The 26,091-nt window shown below is 40.8% G+C and overlaps 1 protein-coding gene across 3 annotated transcripts; it reads right to left on the bottom strand.

The window, feature by feature from the left end:
• Window positions 1–474: 474 nt before the first annotated feature.
• HNRNPM (heterogeneous nuclear ribonucleoprotein M) lies at window positions 475–25,842 on the bottom strand. Of its 3 annotated transcripts, none has more exons than XM_040537993.1 (16): window positions 25,595–25,839; window positions 22,134–22,303; window positions 13,572–13,624; window positions 12,736–12,743; window positions 12,557–12,650; window positions 10,129–10,323; window positions 8,987–9,140; window positions 8,083–8,132; window positions 7,611–7,671; window positions 5,274–5,375; window positions 4,642–4,686; window positions 4,176–4,250; window positions 3,596–3,694; window positions 2,201–2,982; window positions 1,880–1,931; window positions 475–910 (listed from the first exon to the last, which is right to left on the bottom strand). In XM_040537993.1, exons 1-16 carry the CDS (start codon window positions 25,810–25,812, stop codon window positions 747–749), a joined length of 2,322 nt encoding a protein of 773 aa, XP_040393927.1. In that variant the 5' UTR covers window positions 25,813–25,839; the 3' UTR covers window positions 475–746. The 3 variants fall into 3 exon arrangements, 2 of the variants coding, with proteins under 2 accessions (XP_040393927.1, XP_040393928.1); XR_005814776.1 differs by having other exon boundaries at window positions 877–910; window positions 1,880–2,064; window positions 25,595–25,842; XM_040537994.1 differs by lacking the exon at window positions 5,274–5,375 and having other exon boundaries at window positions 25,595–25,836.
• Window positions 25,843–26,091: the final 249 nt, after the last annotated feature.

The following is a 26,091-nucleotide window of genomic DNA, read 5'->3' as shown; positions in this document are numbered from 1 at the left end:
CCTTTTTACCTGTACCAGATGTTTCCCACTCACATACTGGTCCTTGCTCCCAACTGGGACTGACACACCCGGCCCCCACTGAAGCCCCTGCTAGAAAAAAGCATGGGGTTTTTAAATCCCTCTTTAGTTCAGGCCTTCAGAATGGCACTGAAAACTGAAGGTGCAGAATACTTTATTTTTTGAATCAGCATTGCCACTGGAGAGAGATCAAGCTATCAGCCCCAGTACTTTTGCTAAGAGTAGTTTACCTACCAGGTCTGAACACAGGAAACCGATAGGCTAAAGACATTCGAGTACTAGCATGAATGTTCAAGTGCATTGTTTTAAAGTCTAATTCATACTGTCATGATCTGACAACCCAAAGGTACACTTTCTTGACACTTCACAAGAGAATAAAAATTCTAGTTTACTGTACTCAGTTTACAGATATTTTTGCAAGCATAGGGATGTGCTGTCAGTAACAGATGCAATGACTGAAATCTTTAACTTGCATTTATTATCAAAGTCATACTGTTTACATCTGTAATGTCAACAAGATGCCACAACTACAAAAAAAAAGATTGTGCACATTGCAGTTTCAATGCAAAAACAGTAAAATGGAAATCCATTTGTTAAAAAAGTAATTAAAATTACTCCAGAAAGCAATTGAACTGTTTTAAACACCTTTACATCCAGTCAAATTAAAATGGTTAACAAGAAAAAATACAAATTCGAAAATCTGGTATCAGTGTTAAAAAAGCAACTACTTAAGCATTTCTATCAATTCGCACGTCAATCTCCCTCCCACGAAGCTGTATCCCATTCATCATACGGCAGGCTCTCTCAGCTACTTCTGGGGACTCAAATCTAACCACACCACATCCCTTAGACTTCCCATTTTCCATCTTGATATCGGCATACAGCACATGACCTTCAAAAGAAAAAGAAAGGTTCTTGTTTAATCTAGTACATACCACACAATTGTATTGATTTAAAGTTCTCTACCTTAAGCCACAGAAAGCATACCTTTAGAAACTAGCATTACTTTGAAACTTAACGCTCTAGGACAATTTTATCAGTGACCACTGCCATGAAAAGTCCCCCAGAAGCTAACAGCCTACCTCAACCATTAGTAGCTTATCTAAGCCTCTGAAAAGAAAAGCATGCTCACAAAGTCTGTTAAAGAGCACGATGGTTCTCAAAGCAGCAGAAAGCTCTAATGAATTATGCTAATTGGTCCTCTAGAAAGTTAGCTTATTCCACAGGATAATATTGGAAATTGGTCACTGTAGCAAGCAAGAAATCTATGTGGGACTAGCTTTCCAAAAGGTCAAACGTCTCATGAGCTGGACATAAATACACCTAACAATATGCAGCTGATTCAGGAATTTTTAGCTCCCCAGTTTCTTCGTTTTTCTTTTATTATTGCTATTACTAATTTAAGGTTCTTTTAAGGACAGTTTTCCCAAATACGTTCACTTCAAAATAAAGCATCTTGCCAGTGCTTTTCAGTAGTTCTCAGCTTTTTGCTGTAGGAAATGAATCTCATCATTCATCCTGGGCTTCCATATATCTGTTCCTGTCTCTCTCTGTAACTACAGAGAGGCTATCCACATAATAAATCCAGCCCTTGAGAGCTGAGCTGAGAAGGAGCATGCATTGACTGGGTTATCAACTAGACAGTCAAAACATTTATTTCTTCTCAATACTGTAGGACTCTTGCCGGCATAGCAGGATGGTAAACATCCCCAAACCACTTGTCAACATGAATATCTAATGTTTCCCCAAGTCTGAGTGAAATTTTAGTTAAGGTAGTAGTGTCAGGGACATAAAGGTAATTCCTAGCTCTGTAAGTCCTATTCAATTCTCAGTAAAGATCGCCAGTGATATAATAACTTACCACATTCATTAAATTTATCTTTCAGCATTTTCCATGTAAAATCAAAAGGCAGCTGTGAAAAAGAAGAACAATTACTGAGGAACTGTTAAACGACTTGTCAGTACTTCCGTCTCTTCAAAACATGTTCTCCATCCTGGGGAGCCATAGTTCAGCACCGTCATTTTCATACGCAGAAAGCTTTTCTCCTGTTAAGAAAATGGCTTCAACTCACAAAGGCCTGCCCAACCCCACATTTGTCAGCATGCAGTATTAAATATTGTAACTAAAGTCAAAAGAACACAAAAGAAATCAACGCGGAGCAATAGGATGAAGGCTACTCACATTTCTCACAAATATCTGACAGGCTTTTCTGGCCACCCCAGCTGCAGGTCCTCCAGTTCCTCCAAGGGAGCCTGCAAAATTGCCTGCAAAGTTTCCACGTTCCATATCCATTGGTCTTTCAAAATTGCTTCCCATTGCAAGTCCCATGCGATCTATGCCTGCTCCCATGCCCTGTCCCATAGCAGGACCCATTCTTTCCATATTAGTGGCTCCAATGCGCTCCAAGCCCATTCTCTCCATGCTAGCAGCACCCATACGATCTATTCCTATTCTTTCCATAGGATTGGCACCTATGCGATCCAAGCCACCTGGCATCCTCTCTATGACCTGACCCATTCCAGTTCCCATTCCAGCAGGGACCATACGCTCCATACCTATACCCATCCTATCCATGCCAGACCCCATTCGTTCTACACCTGATCCCATTCTATCCATAGCGGTACCAACGCGTTCAATGGCAGCGCCCATTCTCTCAATGCCAAAGCCTATTCCAGAGCCCATTCTTTCTATGCCAGAACCCATTCTCTCAATAGCTGGTCCCATCCTCTCAATGTTAGGAGCCATGTGATCTATGCCCAGAGGGGCCATTCGGTCAATTCCAGAACCGATCCGCTCCACATTGGAACTCATGCGATCCAAAACAAGACCCATCCTGTCTATTTCCGACCCTACTCTCTCCATCCCATGCCCCATCCCAGAGGGTATCCTTTCCATTCCCGAGCCCATACGATCAATGCCAGGTGCCATCCTCTCAATCCCAGGAATGCTGGCATTTCCACCACCTGGAACAGAACACACAATTTAACAATAGTCAAACACAGACTAAAACCAAACATGTGCTTGTGTTGCATACGCTACTGAAATCCTTTAGACCATCATTATTCAAAAAAAGTGACCACCTAATGTGTGTGCTGCTGCAGAATATGAAGCAGAGTTATTTCAGACGGGAAAACAAGTACCACTGTTGATTACATAGATCACCATGAACACAAACCGTTTTAAGGGGCTGGTAACCTCATTAGTCCATGTGCAAGAGTTTACTCCTTCCTAAAAAGTTTAAGTTCCATATGCACAATAAAAGCTTCAAAGAAAAAAAAGAACAAAAAAATGATGTGCAAACAAGGAGAGAAGTTTGAATGTCTATGAAAACCCAGGAGTTCAGGTGGCGAAAGTAGTATTTTAAATATAATTTTAGCTGCTAGCTGTCCTGTACAATACCCTGGGGATTGTGCAGCAAGAGTAATAAGTTAATAACTGAAATTACTGTTTGATCAAAGTGTTAGAGGAGCTATGTGTAAAATATGGTCTGTTTTGTTACAACAAACATGCACATTTTTTACGCACAGTTCAGGTATTTCCAGTAGGTAGTGTAAGTACTTAGCTTCGTATACTGACCTATTCCTCTCTCCAAGGTGTCTCCAAAACTACGAGACATTCCCATTTCACTTCTTCCAAATTCTCTCTCAAATCCTCCACCCATGGCACGATCCATCTCTGTAAAGATTAAGTCTGATATGTTCTTCAGGGTATCAACATTTTACTATAGGCATAGTTTTTAAAGATTAACAGCAAGGCAAACTTTTATTATGTCCTCCTGATCGTTTTATTATGTCTTTTTGAGACCAAAACACAACCCCCAGAAAAACAAGAACAAAACTCCAGGACTCTTCTCAACACGGACAAGACACTTTGCCTTGGAGAAGTCTTTTTGGTGAATACAGTCAGAGCACAGTTTATCTTTCCAAAGCAGTCCTTGAAGGCAACTTCTATGAACCACTTGTTATTTGTAGCTTAGAGGCCGTAAGTGCCTTGCAGACACTGCATGAGATGTAAGCCTTAAGTTTTTTCCAATAAAAGCTGGGAAGAGGAATAAGACCAGTCTCCGGTGCTACAGTTTCAGAGACCAAGGACTGCTGTTGAACTCAGAAGCTTAATATTAAAACTAACCAAAAAAACACACAAAACTAATGCCTACCACTCATTCTGCCCATGTTCATTCCAGCTGGAAAGCGCCCGATGTTTTCCATGCCACCAAACGGACCTTCCATTCCTAAAAGAAAGGATTTTCCAGGGACGCTTTAGCATTTCAACTTAACACTACAGTTCACCAAAATAAGCTTTTTTCTCAGATCATTTCCATAGGCACCAAGACAACGCTGTACCACAGATTCACAAACTGTGGTCAGAATTTGGTCACAACTTATCTCCTAAATCAAGGCCAAGTTTTAAAAGTCTCATGACCAAACCACTGGTCATATTTTCTCTGAGGCTTTAACCCTTCCCCACACATCTACAGCAGTTTTACTAATACTCAAAAACAGAAGTCATCACTAAATTGGTGACAATTCCAAAGAAAACAAATGCCTGCTAGGCATATATGGCTAAGTTTACACGACTTTCAAAAAAAATAAGCTATATACATTTCAAAAAACACAGCTTACCTCCCATTTTATTCATTCCAAAGCCCATGCCTTCCATTCCCATTCCTCAAAATAAAAGAGAAAGCTTTATGTAGCAGATGTAATTCTACAAACCATCAGCCATTAGATTGGCTGTAGAAAGAAATCATACAGCACATCCACTCTGAACTGGAAAGCTTACATTTGCTAGCTCTTCAAGTAGATTGCAACATTCCTTCTCAAGAAATAAAAGCAGGAAGTGGAAAAAACCATAGGCATTTACAAACTGAAAGCTGAGTGTGTGCTACTTTTTAGGTGGCTCTTTAAAACTTTTTGCTATTTAAATATATCCTAAACATAGATTTGCAAGCCCACTAACAAGTGTTAAGAGTGACAGATGGTTTTAGAAGTTTTATGTATATTTGCAGTGTCTGCTGCTCATGCTCAAGAGTCAGAAAATGAGAGCTGTGCCCTTACCATGGTAAAAAATAAAAATGGAGCAGTCGGTTAGGTTCAAGTTTCTGTTATCAAGCTCATGATTTAGCTGAAGAAAAACTCATTTGGCTTTAACACTCCTAATACACTTCAACTTTTTGTGTAGGCAAACAAAGCTATCTACCCTTCTATACAGCTTAAAGCTCTCATGAAACAAAGCATAGGAGTAATCTTCTTACCTCCAGGTCCCATGTTGCCCATTCCCATGCCTTTGTTTAAATGATTTGCATCAATAGGTTGACCTCCAGGTCCTAATCCCATGCCAATACCACCAAGACCATCTGAAGAAAATATTCAGATATCAAAAAAGCCTTGTTTCCATAATTTGACAAAACAGCAAGTTTTATTCTTAAGTAATTGACTTCTATTCTCCAAAAAGCTTGCTGTGTTCCCACTTTGGGGTATGTACTTAATGCATGAAAGTGTAAATCTAGAGTAGATGTGTCTTGAAGTAGACTGGAAATTAATCCCAAATATTTTCTTCATCATCTATGTTTTATCTTACTGCTGAGAAAAGTTGATTTTTTTTTGGTTGGTTTTAAGCTGACTCCTGAAAAATAACTGGCTAGAACACTGCTTATTTTGTGCAACTCCTTAATCTAAGGAGGAAAGAGTGGGCAATTTAGTATAAAGAACTTCTAACCTTTTCACAATGTTACCTTTGATTGATAAAAGGCTTATTTCCATGTTTGCCAAGGTTCCCTTGCAGCTAATAATTTAAATAACTGCAAGGTTCCACCTATTAATGACAGCCACCTATAGAATTCAGAGCACACAGCCAGCCTCTTTCCTAGGCAAACGAAAAATATATATCATTCTCAGACACAATTTTGATTCTTCCTGTACCCAAGTGAATAAAGGATTCCCCAGTCAAATAAAAAAAACTCATTTTCCTCAGAGTGGATCAGGAAGAAAAAGTTCTCTGCTTGCACTTGAATCAAACAGCTTAATAGCATTCTTTCCTTACGAGAATAGGACTTCCTTGTTTACATTTCAACATAATGATCTCGGGAAGCATTGAATTATGTTTTACAACACCACAAGATACCATTCCTCCCTCCCATCCCCCCACTTAAAGGCCAAGAAATACGTTTCCATCATTATTTGTTCTATTTCATACAACAATAATTAAACAGAAAAGCAGTGATTTTCTCTTGACGAGGTATACCATTACAGAAAGTCATGGCAGCAGTAAAAAAACCTGTGGACGCTACAGCTGCTGAACAAGGTTCTGGTAGATACACAGAAAATTGACTAATTAAAGGATGGATTGATAGAGAATTATTCAAGTTAGCAGCATACACAGGTTTTCTTTCCATGACTAAGAAAACATTCTTAAAAATTCTGGCTGAATTAACAGAATTACAGATATTTTAGAACAGTTTCAGCTGTAAGACAGTAGGGCTTTTCCTTACCATTAATTCTCCTTTCTGACCCAGCCTACTCCTACTCAACACTTTCATTATCTTATCACAGAATGGTCAAGGTAACAAGGGACCTCTGGAGGTAATCTGGCACAGATCCCCCACATCAAGCAGGGTAACCTACAGCCCATTACCCTGGACCACATACAGACAACCTTTGAATACCTCGAAGGATGGAGACTCTATTACCTCTCTGGGCAACCTGTTGCTCCAGTACTCAGTGACCCACACAGTAAAAAAAAATAAAAATGTTTCCATATGTTTAGACGGAGCCTTTTATTTCAGTTTGCCTCTTGTCCTTGTACTGGGCAACACAAAAAGAGCCTGGCTCTGTCCTCCGTGCACCTTCCCTTCTAGTATTTATATATTTATTCCCCTAGGAAACCTGAAGACCTGGAAGATTCTCAAGTCCTCAACTCAGCCCTTTCAATTGAAGGAAAACCATTAGACACCCAGAATACCAGTACATAAAAGGGTGCACACTCTTCTTTACAAACTGATGAAATTTCCATTAAATCCTATTATTAACAATAGTTCTAGAAGGCATCAGGACCTTCAACTTACAATCAAGAGACTTGGAAGCTTTGAGAACACAAATGGGATACTGTTTTTAAGACAAACTTTGAGCTATAAGCTGAAGGAAGTATCCAAAAAGAACAAGACTGAAACTTATCTATTATTTCCCTCTTAGATATTAAGGCCGTTTGAATCCCAGTTTTCAGGAGGCTGAACTTGAGCTTTACTAGGGCTGGGTTTGAGCATATGGGGAGCAGCAAAAGTTGCCTACACATCTTAACAACAGCTCATAGTTTTTAGTTGTGTTCTATTTATTCATCTGTTCCTCCCACATATGGCAGGCTACAGAGGCAGTACCTCTTGAGCACAAGTTTCCTATGGACTCTTAACAACTCAGCTTTGTTTGCCAGCAGATTAACTCAGTAATAAATGTCATCCAGGAATATACAGGAAATCTCTTTAAATGCAAACCTGAGAGCAGAATGCTTTCAAATTGAGTCTCATTTTGCAAATATTCAAGTTGCTGTGAAGACAAGTTAAAAACATAACATGTTCAGTCATACAGCAGAGACTTACGAGGAAGTTGTTGTGGTCGCTCTGGAGGAAAGAAATCTCCTTTTGGAAAGGCTCGTTCATCCTAAAAATAATTTGATACATTAAGTTTGTACATGACTCTAGCCTGCTTTCTTACTAGAATGATTTCCTACCTTTTTAAAAAAAGGTAATTAGAGAAAGCTAAAGTAATCCTTACTATATTTATGATTGTCTTTTAGAAAAATAATTAGAAATAACCTTCAACAACTGTGTGAGTTGACATCATTAGGTATTAGGCCAAGTCCTTTAAACAGAACTCATTTCCCCCAGTATTTCAACCCATGAGTTAGAAATGAGATGTGAAGTACAGGGCTGTACTTCTCTGTCATGATATGCTATTTACCTTTGTTTGCCCTGGGAAGGTCACACCAACCTTGAAGCCACACATCATCCAAAAAAAAAGTCAGGAGCACATTATCAGTTCAAAAAGTAGTAAGAATCTGAATGTACTTACCATTTTTACATGCATTGGTCTGTCAAACAGCAGCTGCCCATTAAACATTGCTTTCATTTCATTAAGGATCATCTTTCAAGCACTGGAACCACAAAAAGTCTTAGAACTCCACATACTATCTGATGGGGAATATAAAAACCCTATCAGAAAACCACTAGACTCCAGGTAGCTTCTTATACTGTAATTCACAGGTTATCAAATACTCTTTTGCTTTCTCCAAAACTGAAAAGCTTCCAAACCTAATTACTGCATATTCAAATAGTTTCTGTTTTCAAAATTAAAACATGAGTTACAAAAAGTCTTCTGATTCATATTAAAGACATTAAGACACCACTTAAAATGTCTCAAAACCAGCCAAGGTGTTCAAACACTTCCCTCCTTCCACACCATAGACCCAAGTTGAGAGATCAAGCACGTAACAGTATCCACACTGCAATTTTGTGTTTGTGTGGGTAGACTGTTACATAGCAAAGCACAGCTTGCAGTGTAGTATGGCTGACAGAGAAACACACCAGATCAAGCCTGCTTACACTGCAGCTGGATCCGTCTCACTCCTCCTTTACCTCCATTACAGGATTTAAGACAAATCTTTTCTTAGAAATTGCATTTTAATTCAATACTAGCTCTGACAGACAAAATTTACTATTTGGCCTAGAAACTCACATCTATTTGTTAATGATTTTGAGCAAACAAAAATAATTATTTCAAGATATTTTTTCTCCTTTTCGGTTTCCCTACACTGCAATGGCTTCACTTAGCAAAATAAGGCAATATCCTCAGTTTTAATACTACAACTTATTTTCATTCTGCTTTTCTTAACAGTTATTTGCAAACTCTTGGAAGCTAGTGCAGGATGGAGTGCCAAACCTGTCTACTATTTGCCAGTAATACTCTTCAAGGATACATATAGCCTGAACAGCCTCTATAGCTTGTTCAAAAGTGACAGTGCCGATCCCACGACTCTTGCCATCTTTATCTTCTAAGATGTCTGCCCGAACCACAACACCAGCCATGCTGAATACTTCTTTCAGTTTCTTCCACCCAACCTTGTAATCCAGCTGGAAGATAAGTAACATTAGAAGCATGAGAAAGCTTTCCATCCAAAGAATATCTTCAGTGTTCATCAGTTTCCTTTCCTGGTATCTGCAATCCTGAGAAGTAGTCATCTTCACAGAGATGGGATAAAATTTAAACAACAGAATGCTAGAGAATGCTAAATGCATTGTTTTTAGCTTCATTCAAAAATACAAGTTATCAAGCACTGCAGTATATAGGATACAACTTAATCTTACAACTTCACTAGCAAAGAGAATCGCAGAATAATTTAGGCTGGAAAGAACTTCTGAAGGTCATTACTCTAACTTATTGCTGAGAACAAGTATAATTAGTTCAGGTTGTTCAGGGCTATGTCCAGCTCAGCTCTGAACACTTAAGCGCGTACAGTCTTTTGGCAGTCTCTCCCTTATTGCACCTGTCTCAAAGTAAAAAGAAATAATTCTAGTATTTAAATGGTATTGCCCATCTTCCAACTGGCGTCCACTGCAAAGAGTCTGGTTCCATCTTCTCTGTATCATGTGAGTCAGGGTGCTGGAGACAACAATCAATTATCCCTTTCACCTTCTTCCTTTAAAGCTGAACAAACCCCTCAGACCTTCTACAATTTCATATTCTCTAGATTCTTACCTAACTTGGTGTCTCACCACTGAACTTGCTTAAATACGTTCCCACTGCCCCTCCTTCAAACAAGACATTTTCTCCACATCAAGATCAGTTTTAGGATTTGAAAACTAGTCCTATTCTTGCTGTATGTGCATACCGAAATGTTTGTTTTTATACTATATCCACAACAGGGCATACCTTTCAAGAGGAAGTTCTCATTTTTTGTTCATACATTAGAGTGAAAACTTACTTCCCACTCAGCAGGTGTTCCAACTGAAGAGAACAAGACTAGTCACAGAATACTAGAGCTGGAAGTCTACAGCTTTTCCTCTAATTCATTAGATTCTACTCAGTTTAGACCCTGTTCAGAGACCACACAACGCTTACATTTGCAACAAAGACAGTGCTTCCAAGTCTCCCTGCCTGTAAGGCATGGATGATCTCATTGGGTATGTTGGGATTGTTGAGTATACTAGGTGGGATATTGAGCATTCCAGGGCCACCTGGGCCCGGACCAATACCCATTCCACCAGCTGCCATGACTTTCTGCATTGCTCTCCTGGCATGCTCGCCATCAGGATCCTAAAAAAAAACACAAACAACATATTAAGTTCATCCGTATTCCAACGGATGTATGAGGATTTAGTGGCAAGGCCAAAAGTCAAAGGGGATATTCATTTATACAAGGTCCCTATAGACCTTCAGCCAACTTCCTTTTTTTTTTTAATTATTATTTTTTAAATTTTCAAATCAACGCACCAGCACACTTCAAGTTAGCAAGTTACTCCTATCCATGCATTTCCCCCTGATTCTGCAGGTGCGTATCTATTATTTAACACCAACAATAAACCCCACAGCCGCATTTGTTCTAAAGACAGAACAGTACTGGGGAGGCCTTAGAAGACAAACACTGATTAACTTTGGCATCCTCAAAACAGTACAACAACTCATTTATCTTGCAGTTAGACTTCCTTACAAGACAAGATACAGCGTGTAAAAGTTCACAAAGAGTGGTTTGGGCAGCTCTTTTTCCCCCACTCACACTAGGTTTCCAAACTGAAAAAAAAGTATCACTGTATTACTACCAAACCTCATGATTTTAGGGTATGTTAGAAAATATGAAGTATAGGATGAAGACTTCCAGCAAGGAGATAAAGCTATCGTAGCTTCGCTTCATACTGAAAGTGAAGACAAGTACCTTCATAATACATGGTAAACTTATGTCACTTAAGTTGGAACTGTCACACTGTATTCAGCGAGCAAAATGTACCAGTATCACAAGACTACTGAAGAAAGTGAAACATCAAAATAGAATTAATTAGTCAGGAACACAGAAGTGTTAAAAGATATTTACATGAATTTTAGTCTTCATCTGAATTTTAAGGCAAAAAGTAGTACGTTTCTGAAAACAGGAGAAATGATAGCTGGATTAATCATGTGAAAGCTATTATTTTTTTGGTCAATCACACGAAGGCTTTTGTGTTTCTCAGCAATGAGACAGCCAACACGGAGAGGTATGTACCAGGCAGTTGGCAAAACTAATTCTAATGGTCATCTACAAGAACTTAACTCCTCCTGCAGAGGCAGACTGCAGCACATGGGATAAATGGTGCTGAACCCCTTAAAAGTAATAACATGCTTCTTTGCTGATTTCAACTATAAATTTCTGTTCTGTCTATACCATACAAGCAGAAATATTCACGTATGACAGTTGTTTTGTGAAGACTTGGTCAATTCACAACCACTTCTTTTCAAGGACTGATACCAAGGGCACAACCTGATTTCCAGTTCTAACGGTATGCCATTAACAGCAAAACAGATCCACACATGGCCCACTTTCTTCCAAAAGCACCTCAGAAAAGTCAGTGCCTGATAACTTTCAGATGGAACTGTTCTTTGAGCCTTCCATTTCACCTCTCACTTCCTTTAAAGGGCACAAGAGGTCACAGTGCCAGGAGATAGCTTGCAGTGAGAAGCAGACTACTGCCCCCAGAATTTATTACTTTTTAAATCTGCCAGTTCCAAGAAGTGCTGCCACTTGCTCTCTCCATTCTTCTCCTCAAGTGCTCCTCAGAATGCAGATTGCTAGAAGTGGACCTTGTGCACATGCTTCCCATCATGCAGATATCTTTTCCCCAACCACTGGGAGATGGGGCAGACACAGCAGAACACAGCTTGCTTAGCCAAAAATATAGCTTGCATACCATAAGGCCAAGCATCACCGCTAACACTGAAGGAAGTCTCTCTTGATTTTTAATTGGACCTTTGATGCAGCTACAGTTCCCAAAGTATTGGGATAAGGCTTTAAACCTGTCAATAGATAAGGAGTAACTCACAGTACAGTTGAGCGTGTTACAGTGATTGCTAACAGAAAAGCCATTAGAACGGAAATAAAACTTCAAAGTATTTCAGAAACCATCTTATTCTATGGAATTGTTTGTAAAATACATTCATTATGGTGCAGAATTAAATGGGAAAAGTCAGTCAAGAACAAAATACTTACGCAGGTTTCTTTATCGAATCATAAAGAAGTACACCTGCAGTTAGAGCCAAACACTTGCTTTATCCACGTTCTGCACTGCTATCAGTAGCACCTATTCCTTAAGTCAAGCTTAGTCTTGACAACTGAGTTCAAACTCAAGTTTGGCAATAGGTGTTGGTAATAAAGAAAGCCATGTGTCTTTTTAAATTCTATTTGAAGAGTTCTACTTCGTCAAATATTCTTATCCGCAAATGAGTCAGCCATAAAGCTTGACTAAGAGGTATCCCCTTCACCTTAAATCCAAGATACTAAAAGAACAGATGCGAGTCTTACTTCTTTCACTTTCAATGGTCTTCCACCAAGACTATGCTTGTTCAAAACCTCTGCAGCCTTTTTCATGCTTTCTTCCATCTTGAATTCAACAACACTGTGAAGATACAAGACATCTAAGAACGCTGTTCGTATCTTAAGAGTTTCCTTATTTCTTGCTATGAATTCATAAGTGAACTTACGCGCATCCCTGATGATTTGATTTCAGAGGCGAGTAACAAGCAGAGGAGGGAAGAAAAAAAAATAAAGTAAGTAAAAGCACAAAACACTTTAAAAAAAAGTCAAATCACATTAGTTAACCCTAGGGGCAAAAATAAATGTAATCTTACCCAATAAAGCCTTCATTACTTGAATTCCATAAGATATAATTTCTTATACAATAACAGGATTAAACTGTAGTTTCTGAAGTTGTAACAAGCAGAACTAAGTCCAGGATCTCCAAGAAAAATACCATACACTCCACATCAACTGTTCTTCTCTGTCATACAGACAAATCCTCGCCATATTCTCTCACCCTAAATCCATATCCTTCAGTACAGTTAAGTGAACTCCTACTGTGAATTTTTTCCCTGCAAGATACTTTCACTGGACTAATTGACTTAAGTACCTATAAAGGCAATATACGTTTAACTTGGAAATTAACTTCTGTTTACTGGCACGGGAAGTATAGTTTCCAGAACCTGCTTTTGCACACTGGCCTTACAAATTCAGCAAACCACTACAGTAACGTTTTCCAAAACACAAGTTAACCTTCCGTACCACTATACATACTGCTAGTGTCCATGGGTACTTCAAACAGCCAACGCCACCTGAGCACAGTGGAAGACCACCCTAACACTGCTCTTACAAGTCCCCAGCCCCCCGCCTCCCCAGCCCCAAAGAAGCTTTTAAGCAATCCTGTTATAGCCACTAAGCATACACACTTCTCTACCTTCCTGACTTCCTTTCGCTCCACGCCACCATACAGTTACATTTGTCATGTAGAAAATCCACAGAAGAAATTCTCTCAAACACTTACCCTTGACTTTCCTTCAGCGTCCATTAAGAGCTCCACGTATGTTACCTCACCAACTACAAATCAGATTCCAGACGACACATATACCAAGGGAGAAAAGCCAAGAAAACAATGGGAATTTAGAACAATCAACAACCGTGTATGGAGCCTCTGCCTTATAAGAAAGCCCAGAAACACTCCATGTTCTCTAAACCACAAAACTGGACAATTACAGGTATGCAGTAACATTTTAAGACTTGAACATGTTCTTGATTTTCCTCCACTTCAAAAGCCAGCTATTTCCACAATACCAATTTCCTCGACCTTTAGTGCTCACTCGTTACTTGAGGCAATCCAAATCCATGGGGAAGTCTGCAAGAACAAGTTTCCTTCACTTCACATAGCACACGATTTTGTCTCCACAGTCCAGAACTCAAACAGCTGCTTGCATTTCTCAGGATTTTTCCTCTGGTAAACGTCCCAAAAGGGGATCAGACTGACCAACAGACCAAGAGACCACTCACTGCCTACTTTTTATTTCAGCAGTTCAGCCTTTAAGTCACAGCAAAATTTAAGTCCATTTTTAGGTTCGGTATTTTTTAGGTTAGTGTTTAACTGTCTGTCACGTTCGCCCTCAAGACAAGAGTCTACAGTAAAAGGCAAAGTGCACTAGGAAACTATATTTGCACCTTTCCTCACAAGACTAGGATTGCTTTTTTCCTCAACTGACCACATAACCATATCACGTACCTCCGGAACATGACTATCAAAATGGCTGCTGCCTTTGAAGTGACTGGCATACAGAATATATTCAGAATAACTGAAAAACTTTTTCTTTTAATACTTTTTTTTCTGGTTTTATAAGTTCTGCTTTTTAAGTTTAAGATAGGACTCCAAGTTACACTATCTGAAAGATGAAAAGAAAGCAGTCTTCACGGGAAACAACAACCAAACCTAAATACTGGTAACATACTCTAAGCAGGGATCTAGAAGCTCACATTCGATGGTCTACCTTTTTGCAAGGGACAGAGAGGAGTGCTCAGCCTCACCTCCCACAGGACTGGTCATTTATCGGACACCTAGTGTCATTATCCAAAGTGAACATCCCACATTTTTTCTAGAAGCTGGAAGAAAAGGAATGCTTAATGAAATTACATTTTTTTCCCTCTCCATTTCTGATTTTGAAAATAATTAAGCAATATCAGCATTCCAGCCAGAGAGTAGTTAGCTTGGCAGAATAAGCAGTGAGATCCATTCATGCTTCCATGAGGATACGAAGTGTTCAAGACTGGTAGAGGCTAACAAATCCCTTTGAAAGGGCCAGGAGAGATTAGAGTGTTTAATTACCACCTACAACCTGAGCACTATGAGATCGTGTATCCATGGAACTGCAGTGAAAGGGACTGCACTGTAAACAGTCATCCCAGCATCATCCTTGGTGGTACACGGGGCCCATGCGGCCAGTCAAAATATTCAGCGTTACCAGGTCATTCTGAAGCCATCCATCTCAACAGCAGCAGCCAGAGTCCAACCGAACTTTTATCGAGAACAACAAATTCTCAGATTCCCTACGACACAAAAACCACTCCATTTCAGAGACCCCAGAGATGACAGGTTATAGATCCGTAACTCATTTCTCCTAATAACAATATTTAGGCTCTGGACTGAGGGCTCTCCTCTCCCAACCATTAATCAAAGCCAGCTACATCTCTTAAAATGCACACAAACACGTCCCAGAAAAAGTTTGCCAAGCTTGAGCATAATATATTAAATACAATTTAACATATGCTAATTTGACCCCTGAACAACAAGATTTCCTGGAGTCTACTACAGAGGCAATGGTGTAATCACTTAAGAAAGTTTGTTAGTTTTGCTCGATACTTCACATTCGAGCCTTAGAGACACCTGTATTAAAAACAAAACAGACCTTGAAAGAGCTGTTTTCCTTTAAAAGGGCATCTGAATTTCCTGTATAGCCAAAAAGCACACCAAAGGGAGGGGGGGGTCATACAAATAGCGTAGAAGATCAGTATCCAAGACAAGTCCAGATTACAGAACAACTACAATAAAAATGCACTTCTCACCTGAAAAACACGTAAGAAGATTTTCCTTCTGCTAGCACAAGAAAAGACTACTTAACTTTCAAAAAATAAATAAATGAAAAAACCACAGCCTAAGTTTTTCCCCTCCAGATGGACCTTGGCAGGCTTGAGAGGTTGACCTGTACAAACTTCACAAAGTCCAACGACGACAAGTGCAAGGTGCTGCAGCTGGGTCAGGGCAATTCCAAACATGAACAAGCTGGGAGCAGCCTTACTGAGAAGCATTTGGGGCTGCTAATTAACGAAAAACTAACCATGAGCCAGCAGTGTGAGCTTGCAGCCCAGAAAGCCAACTGTATCCTCGGTCGCATCAAAAGAATCATGATCAGAAGGGCAAGGGAGGCAATTCTCTCCCTCTGCTCTCATGAGACCCCACCTGGAGCACAAGAAGGACAGCGACATATTAGAACGAGTCCAGAGGAGGGCCACCAAGATGATTAAGAGCCTGGAGCACCTCTCCTTCAAAGACAGGCTGAGGGAGTTGGGGTTGTTCAGCCTGGAGAAGAGAAGGCTCTGGGGAGACCTTAGAGTGGCCCTCTCGGTACCTAAAGGGGGCTGCAGGAAAGCAGGGGAGTGTTAAAGGCCAGGCTGGATGGGCTTTGGACAAGCTGATTCAGTGAGGGTTGGAACTAAATGATGTTCAAGGTCCCTTCCAACCATTCTCTGATTCTGTAGTTACCAGATCAGCCTCCAAGGGCAGATAAAATTTGCAGAATCTTTGAGCCAATAGCTCTAAGTTAATGCAAATGTGATTAAGGAATATGTTCCCCATTGGTGTCTTTAAGACTGAAGGTAGAGCAGACTTCTTTAAACCTCACATTTGAGAAAGCTCAGAAACCTTTTGTTTCCTAAAACAAAAGACTGAAGCAGCAGTCAATACAGTAACTAGAAATACGAACTAAAAGAATGTCTATCGTTACTTAAGACTAAGTGCTATTTCACACCAGTCACATTTCCTCAAATTTCCATGCAGAAGTTTACCTGCACGGAAAATTTACGTGTTCAGGCAAGGTTAGTCTGTCAGCATTCAGATTTTCTCCTGTATTGTTCAGGAAGCTCATGTAAGTACATGGTAACTCAAGGCATGGCTCAAATGGATTCACCTGGCCCTACAGAGGTATCTAGGAAGTACCTAGGATAACAGACTCAGACGTAGACATCAACTTTGAAGATTATGAAGTTGGGCAATATGATTCTCTCTGAGAAGTCCAAAGACAAAAGTCTCGGCAACAGGAGGAGCACAGAAAATGAAGAAGTGGTAAATGCTCTATAAAATGGTAGTTTCTTTGTCTCACAGGGTCAAAACTAAGGAGAAAGTAGCCACTCAAGACATCACCAAGACTACCTGGATTTCCATCATTTTTAGAAAAAACTGTAAAGTGAATGATTCATGAAGGAAGACCATGCCATCAGAAGTCTAATGCCTTCAACATAAGACAATTTGGAATTGGCCAGTTACTCCTTCCTGTACAGTGCATAGATCTCATGACTGGCAACCACTGAAAAGCTCCAGGGTGGGCAGGGAAGAGAACAGACTGTAACTATAGCTTTTTACGCTGTCTGTGCAAAAGGGGAGAAGAAAAACAATCTTCCCGAAGAGGAAACACGTTATTTCTCCTGTAGTCCCACTCTTGCATGAAAGAGACCAGAAAAACAAGGATGGGTAATTTTGGTTCTTAAAGAGCCCTGGAAGAACAGATGAAGTGCAAAGCTCACTGAATCCACTGAAGGACCACCTGGAAAAGATGGTTAGAACAATGAAAGTAACACGAAGATACGCTCAGATCCCACCACCATTTTTCAAAGTCTATTAGTATTAAAGCTTTCAGTGTAGATAGTCCAATTAAAGTTTAAGATACTTGCTTAAGATATTGTTAGCATTCAAGTGATACTGAAAACTCCTCAGTCTATCTTACTAGGAAGCTGACTGTACCACATCTTGCACAAAGCTGCTGCAAGGTGGCAGTCAGCTCAAGAACATCAAGTACAATTTCTGCTCTTAGTAAAAATTATGTAGATTTTCCAAGATGGTAAAATTTCCATTAAATTTAACAGCAACAGCAGAAATACAAAATTTACTTAAGAAAACACACGCAACATTTACATTTGAAAGTCCTGTTATAAGTTACTGACCTCCACTGATGGCTTCTCAAGACATTTCAGTGAAGCTCTGTACTCAAACACCAGACTTCAGTATTAGTGCTGACAACCTAACTCTGGCAATTAGGTACACAAGTTAATGACTGCACGGTCCTAAATGGCAAAAATTATGCAAAAAGAGAAAATAGAAATTAAAAGCTTGCAGTCACTGCAGCTCTTGGCTACTTGTTCTTTTTATTATTTTTTTTTTTTTAAGAACACTCCACATGTCCTGCTGTAAAGCCCCACTACACATTTGTATTATCAAACCTTGCTATCTGCAGTCACCATACATGTAAATACATTAAAAAAGATACCTTGGTGTTCTCACATCCACCTGAAGAATACTGTCAAGTTTTGACATTTGAAAGCAGTCAATTCTTTTCAACAATGAAAGAGATCTTAAAACTACAAATGATTAAAATGCCAAATAGTTAACTTACTGCAGTTGACTTCTCACTGCAGAAAGCTTTCTGCTTCAGTCAAAAAGTGAATCAAGCTGAAACATCTTCAGATAACAAAGGTACAACTGAGATGCTGTGCTAAAACAAGAAAGGAGCAGTATATACCAACCCCCTTATTGAGGGTAGCAGGACATCACACCAACGTACCACTTGCCACAATGAAAAGCTTGGCACCAAGTTTCAGTCAAGTCATTACAGTTCACATTAAGATAACTGCGGGAATTCTTCTGCAGATAAATTACTCTAGTTGCATTTGACTATAGCTTTGAACTGCAAAGAACAGACTGAAGAGTAAAAACCACTTTTCTGCTGTCTGTAAAAAGTCACGTGAGTACCCTAATACAAGGAAAAGGAACCCAGCAGATCACCTCCCACAGGTAAGGAACACTCCTTATTTCCCAGCAGAAGAAAGGTAATTATAGACTTCCTTTAGCCTCATTCAAGCCAACTACCTGCTGACTACTTATCTGTAAGGTTTTGAATATGGACTTTATCTGTGAAATAAATTAAATTGCCACTAGCATCCAGCTGTGAAATGCAGAGAGAACAGCACGATCCTCATCTAAGATATTTTGACATTCAGTGAAATCCTGTTCATTTCACAGAAAGAGAAACAGGCAAGTGTTAGTAGTAGTAAGCTACAGCTTTAAGTTTAACTATCTTGCACAAAGCTGGTTGTGGTACCTAACGATGAAGAATGAGAATGGCAGGAAATGTACAAGTGGGGAAGAGGCTGAAAGACTGAGGAAGATCCAATTTTAAGTAATTTTCTTGCTAGGAAAAGGAACCATTCTGTACCAAGGTACGGTCCTGTTTAGAACTCATTAGCACACCTACTGAAAGTAAGGGCAGGAGGAAAGTCAGATAAATCGGCACTTCTACATTGACTAAGTCATCCTTTTCCCTTTGCCCACCAAGAAGTTCAGCGTGAAAGCACGCTGCAACAGAATCTTCTTTAGCACTGAAACCCGGGTGGCCTTCCAGGAAGAGCTGTGTTCAGGTACCAGAGCAACAGCTGTCCGAACCAAACCAGCAGAAGTGCTCAACAGTACCTGTGTTCAAGTCCAGTAACAAGAGGGCATGAGTTACATCTTCAAGAGGTCACAAAGACTCTAACAATTACTCAAGATGGAGAAAGAAGGCACCACATAAAGTTTGGTGGTTGCTTTTCTTCATAGCAAGTTTAAGCTGGGAACAGCTTTGGTTTTTTCCTCATATCTGTTCACACGTTCAGATTCTGATATGAAGGGGTAAGCATGCCTGTCAGATACCATGTTTATGCTTTAAGTATGAGGTTAAAACCATGCTAATACAAGTAGTCCCTAGCATGTCCTGAAATCTTTGTATCCTGATGTGACGACTGCCCCCGTGACTGTAACTACTCCTAGCTTTGCAACAAAGCAGATCCTACAGCTAACATTTCTCCTTGTGTTGTATGCCACCTTGCTACTCTTGTCAGGGAAAAGGTTTAAGATACAAAGTTCTCTATTTCCTAAAAGGATCCATAAATATCTCAAACTCCTTTTTTTTTTTTTTAATTACATAGTATCACATTATGTATACCAGCTGCCACCAAGCATTACCATTTTGCTCCCCAAAACAGAGCCGTTTTGGGGAGGACAGATTAAGACCAGTATTTATCACTCAATCACGTTATGTTTACCGTTAGATTCCAATTCCACACAGAACTGCTGCCTCATTCTTCTCCTGAAGCCACTTACCAATTACCAGTTATCAATGCTGATTACCTCAGTTTAGTAGAACCTTGTGTTTGTCAGCCAATACAAGGGAGTTTCAAACAAGAACATTTTTTTATTTTGTTAATAACTGTGTTATACTGCACACCTGTAATTGACTTTCACCAACAAAATCACTGAAATGACTAAACCAAGGCATTACTCTTGAGAGATGTCACCTTTAGCAGATTTCAGATGTACGCATCTGAAAAAACCAAATTGCAGAAATATGAGACCTCAAAGCTAATGTCTCCTAACCCATACTTACTGACACAAAAGAGCCGACAGAGGTGAACTCCTCCTACGTTCGGTAACCTGCTATGCCATTGCTGCTAACAGCTTCCGTCTTTATGACTGCCAAGCAATGCAATAGTCATGAATCACCTACGTTTACCCTTTGCGTACAGATCCATTTCACATGCTCTCAAAGCCTTGAACGTTTGGCCTGTAATTCTTACGCTTACAAACCAAGAATTCTCACGTTTAGGTTTTTCCACAGCCACATTCCTGGTTCTTGGAACTACTATGCCTTATATCAAAAAGCACCGATTCAGCAAGTTCAAGCACAGCACAAGAGCACCAATTTGGTAGAAGTCTGGGACTAATTAGAATGAATCACAACTACGCAGCAAATCTAAACTGTTATGTTTTAACAAGCAGTCCCAAAAACCAAGAACAATGCTTCTCAATACGTAGACAAGCCCTGCAGACAGACTGAAGAGGTTTCAATGTTCCCCTAGGATTATCTGCTGGAATGAGCAGCTGAACAGCAAGGCAGGAAACAATCTCACATCGGACTTTTCCATCCACGTGAACTGGAGAGAAACCACAAGACACTTGGAACGGAATTCAACACAGCACTTAAAATTAGACATCTACACATACAGATACTCCTATTAACCAATGCATCTCGTGTAGCTAAGTGCAAACACAGCTTAGGACAGGGGACCATGCATAATTAGGGCCTGTTAAAGCAGTCTTAAGACTGCAGTTCTTCAGATTACAAGAAACCATCGTTGCATCTCAAGCATCAACATTTCACAGCCTCTAATTATGGAAGTTTGCCAGGGCTTATAGTCCTGAAGCTCACTACGCAGACTAAGCAGCTCCATTTTGCCTCCACAGACAGACGTTGTAAAACCATTTTGGAAATTTTATTTTTTTCCCCGATTCATTAGGCCACAACTTGTGAAGTCACTAACCACCGAGTTCCTTACCGAGTTCAAACACAAGTGAACATCGATCACTGTTATGCAAGACACGTATGTCTGATGGTATGTATTTTAGAAGTGACCCACAAGAGCAATGCTCGTACTACTTAGGCCTAACAGGTTTTGAGACATTTTAATGATGGAGAAGCCAAGTATTTTCTTGCCACTCCACTGCACTTCCAAACTGAGTTGAAAACTTGTAGGCTGGGCATCAACTTAAAGAAATAATATCAAGTGAGCCAAGAAGATGCATTTAGACTTGTCACCACCTGAGAGTAATCAGCTCAATTTCATCATCTTCTTGAAGAGATGAAGGTGCTAAGGTCAACAAACTAAGAAGGTTCCCATTTACAAGTGTAAGTTAAATACAAGTAGGGATGGAGGAAAACATCACGAACTTGATTTCCAAAGCCCTACCCATGTTGCTTGTACTAAAGCACAAACCTGGTTTTTCTTCTTTGCAGGTCACCCTTAAATACATTTTTACTGCTATCCAATTGCAGTATGGATCTTTATCTAAGCACAAATCGCTACGAAGATTAGAAAAACAGCTACATATACATACACCAGATTGACATTATATGACTACCTTCATAACCCTAAAGACATTAAAATACTTCAGAAAGTTTTGCTCATGTCAAGACTAAGATCTGATAAAAGCCTCATTTTTCTTTTTTATTTTTCTACCCATAAGACAAATGCTCTTTTTAATCTCTGACGAAGCACTATTAAAAATACGCCAACGTGCCTACAAAGGAACTATCCGTCTGGAAGGCTGCCAGAGAACGGTATTGTGTAACACCAAAAAAGGCTTCGAGACCTTCTGCAAAACTCGTTGTCACTAAGTCCACCCAGAACTTCAACTGTTAAGCTTACCAAGTCAGCTACGAGTAAGACGACAGACATCACTTGGTCAGCCCTGGTTGTACATTACCTTTCTCTTTGACCAGGTCTTTCAGAGACTGCCACTTGACGTCAAATGGAATATTTGTAATAAAAGCTCGGTATCTTCTAGCAGGGTTAGCATACGGCTCAAAGCGATGTCCTCCTCTTTTGACGCTCTTCTCTTTTCTTTTTTCACTTTGAGTTGGTCGTTCACCTTCACTGCAAACAGAGATAATTGGACACATTAACTACTCTGGCATTTGATTAGTGTCATATCACCTCTTAGAACATAACTTCTTGCATTCCCAAGACAAATCAAAACTCACAAACTTTCATCTATTCATTTATTTGCAAAACAGTAATAAGACGACAAGGTGGTACTCAGAGTATTAGTGCTACAAATGGCATTGCAACTAAGAGTTCCTAACAGCAGACAACTTATATCCCTAAGACCCACTATTTTCTCCTACGTTATTTATACAACGTAACCAAAGCTTCTGGTTTCAGAGGCTAAATCTCTTCAAAGCCAAGCAAGCCTAATTTCATCTCCTTGCGATGCTCCAGACCAGACACGCCCTATTTTCTCCTTTACATACTATACTTCAACACCTTTAAGACCAATAATGCTTTGACCTACCACATTTGTATTCTTGCACTACAAGAATTTCAGCGAAGTGATCCTGTATCTAAGCACTCATGTCAGTGACACTCTTTTTACACCATCTTCCCCCACCCCCCCCAATTAATACCATTTTTGGGCAACACAAATTCAAGTCACTGTGCCTTTCAACAAACATATTGAATAGTTTTTACCTATTTCAGAACACAAGCTCCAGAAGATCATAATTAAAGAACGCAAAGTGATGCCTATTTTTCAACCAGCCTACACCACCATTAGTTAACAAGACAAATGCCACTGAACAGCAGCATTCAAATAAAATAAACTGTATATAAATACACAAACTATATAAATAAAAATAAACTGTATACAAATATACAAACAAAAATAAAAAAATTAAATCACTGAGCAGATACAACAGCCTGCAGGGAAAAAAAAATGCAGATGCTTATCAAGTGTGATATTTTGATATTTGAGTGGGTTCCTCATTTTTACTACAAGGCAACCCACGCTGTTCCAGCCACAAATATTGTACTTTACGGATGCAGCCATAACTGCTAATAGTATTTGACCTTAGTTATGGCCATCATGTACCACTTAAACAACAAAGGAGATCCAGGTTCTGCACATAACTAGTATGTTGGAAGAGAGGTCTATAATGAAAAAATGTTCTTTAGTCATTTACTGTATTTAATCAAAAAAGGAAATTTTAGGCTTTCCCTTCTTTGTGCTTTCAAAAAAAATTCTTGAGTAATCAAGAAATTAAAAATCCAAAAGCAGATTATGACAGGACAATTCTTTTAACACTCGAGCTTCTGTTTTGCTGAAGAAATAACACGAAGTTCAGCATTTCTGTTATAATTGTTATAATGCACCGGTTTTCTACAGCAATTCCTCAAATGAGAACTGTTCAAGCTACCCATAGGTAGAACTGCTGTGTAACTTGCTTCAAAGTCACAGGGTACAATGCAGAGATCTTTGCAACTCTACATTTAAGGCTCCCAGAGCAGATTATCACACGTCAAGCTTTCGTATACCTGTAAAGAATTCAGGCAAGCCACCGTACCTGCTATTAAAGACAAACATTAGTCTAGAAATTATTTCTTATCACATTCAGTGTAACAAAATCCAGCTAGGTCTAAAGAAATATCAAGGAAACTACGTTGGCTGCAATGTTTCTCTTTTGCAGGACGTCAGACAACAACTCCATCCGTGGGCATCCTCCAACACACTAAAAGGAGGAGAACAAGCAGGCACGTGGCCACAGAAAACACTGTGGTTGCCAAGTACGAGAACAACTGAGCATTTAAAGGCAGTTCTGGACAGCAGGAAGAAGCGAGTTCCCCACATCCTCTCCATAAATACACCGTGCCTGCAGGCATCGCTAAGTTAAAAAATGGGAGACGAAATAAATTAAATTTAGGGAATTAAAAAATGGGAGTGAAATTCCCATCCCAATAAGGAACAACTGTGAATAACGGTGATCCATTTACAACAAGGCTAATGCAAGAAATACAGAAAAATAACATCCCCGTGGCAAAGGCAAGACGTACAGAAAAAAAAAATGCATTCAAGTAGTTACTTTCATAAGATATTTTATCTACCTTGATTTTCCTTGCGTTCCAAGCTGAAATGCTTCAAGGCTACAGAAAGTCTCATCTAAGAGCAATTCCTATAACCATACTACCTAGGCACTGCTACAGTCAAACTACGGCAAGCTTTGAGCTGTAACCAGAATCCAAGACAAGACAGGAATATCCTCCAAATATCAAACACTCAACATGAGGGAGGAAGATGATCTGAAGACCCTTCTCTAGCCCCAACTAACATACTTCTGGCTGCAGTTTTTTCTTATCTCCCAACTCTTAGTCAGGCTGCAGATTTGCAGCACGGCGTAACAGCCTTCAGCGGCTGGGAACCTGACTGATGCCCAACTGCGTAGCACAACTCAGGCACATCAGGTAAACAAATCTGACCAAAAGTCTAACAGATCACTCCCAGAACACAGAGTTAAAAATGCTGATTCTCATCTACATAAGATTTCAGGCCTGGGGACAAAAATTAACTGGAAAAATGCAGTCCTTACTTGGCATTAAAAAAAAAAAATAGTTTTGCTAACTATGAAACTTCTCAAAATTAGGTTAGTGTTCTCATGAGAAAGTGACATGCAGTTCAAACTTTTTCTGCTTATGAACTTCCTATTTACAGACTGATAACCATAATCCTCAGAAGTGATTATTATTTACATTTCCTGTAATGTTGTACTTATATCCAACATATGACCTTTACTTAGGATCTGGCATCTCTTTCAAGTCATCTCTTGTTCTCAAGGCACCAAACTCAGATGTCTTCCTAACTAACTTCACTGGTAAGTCACCAAGGATAAGACAGAGACACGCTTTGCTCCAGATATCGCAGCAGTATGAACGATGACTGCCTATTACAGCATACCAGCCACTGACAGAACAGTTAGAAAAAGCAGTTCAGAGCTCCAAAACCCATCCCGCCGGCACTACCTACACTCTTATGGGAACATTTACATTTCCCGAGGAAACGTTTCTGCTGGGCCTAAGTGTAATAAACAAAAATCTCGATGCCCCAGATCGAGATCCCGACTCCTTCCGCGTCCAGGCCCCGGGAGCTCCCTGACGGCCTGCTCGGCTCAGGGCCGCAGAGGGGAGCCCGTGCGGCCGGCAGGCCCGGGCCGTGTCCCTTAGGACACGAAGGCAAATCAACAACGGCCACAGGGACAGGGACAAGGACAAGGACAGGGACAAGGGCAGGGCCCGGGCCCGGCGGCCCCTCAGCCCGCAGCACGCCAGGCCCGGGCCCCGTCAGGCCCAGCCGCGCGCGCGCGCGGCCCCACAGCCCCCCCCACCCCCCCCCGTTACCTCTTCGCGGGCGCGTCCCCAGCACTCCCCGCCCCGTTGGGCGGTGGCGGGGCCGCCGCCGCCGTCTGCGCCGCCGCCGCCGCCGCGGGCGGCTCCTCCATTTTGTTAGCGGTGCCCTCGCCGCCCGCCGCCGCCGCTACCGCCGCCGCCGCCGCCATTTTGCCAGCGCCGAGCCTTTGTGTGACGAGAGCCCGCCCTGCCGCCCGCGCGCGGGGCATGCCGGGAGGGCCGCCGAGCGGGGGGGGCCGCTCCCGGCCCCGCGCCGTCCGCCCGCGCCTGCGCACGGCGCCGCTGCCCGCGCGGGCCCTGAGAGGCCGGGCCCGGGCCCTGAGGGGCCGCTGTCGGGATCCCGCCGGGCCCCGCGGGGCCGTTGCCGCTCTGCGAGCCCCGACCGCGGCCGGAACCGCGAGGGCGGCTCCAGCCGGGTCCCGCTCTGGCCTGGTGGGCCGCGTCGCCCGGCAAACAGCGCATGGCGCCGTCCCGCTGCACGGCCCCTC

The sequence above is a fragment of the Cygnus olor genome, chromosome 26 (genome assembly GCF_009769625.2).
Source record: "Cygnus olor isolate bCygOlo1 chromosome 26, bCygOlo1.pri.v2, whole genome shotgun sequence".
In the NCBI taxonomy this organism is placed as follows: domain Eukaryota; kingdom Metazoa; phylum Chordata; class Aves; order Anseriformes; family Anatidae; genus Cygnus; species Cygnus olor.
Note: the sequence above shows the minus strand (reverse complement) of the source record. Positions and strands in the feature narration are given on the sequence as shown.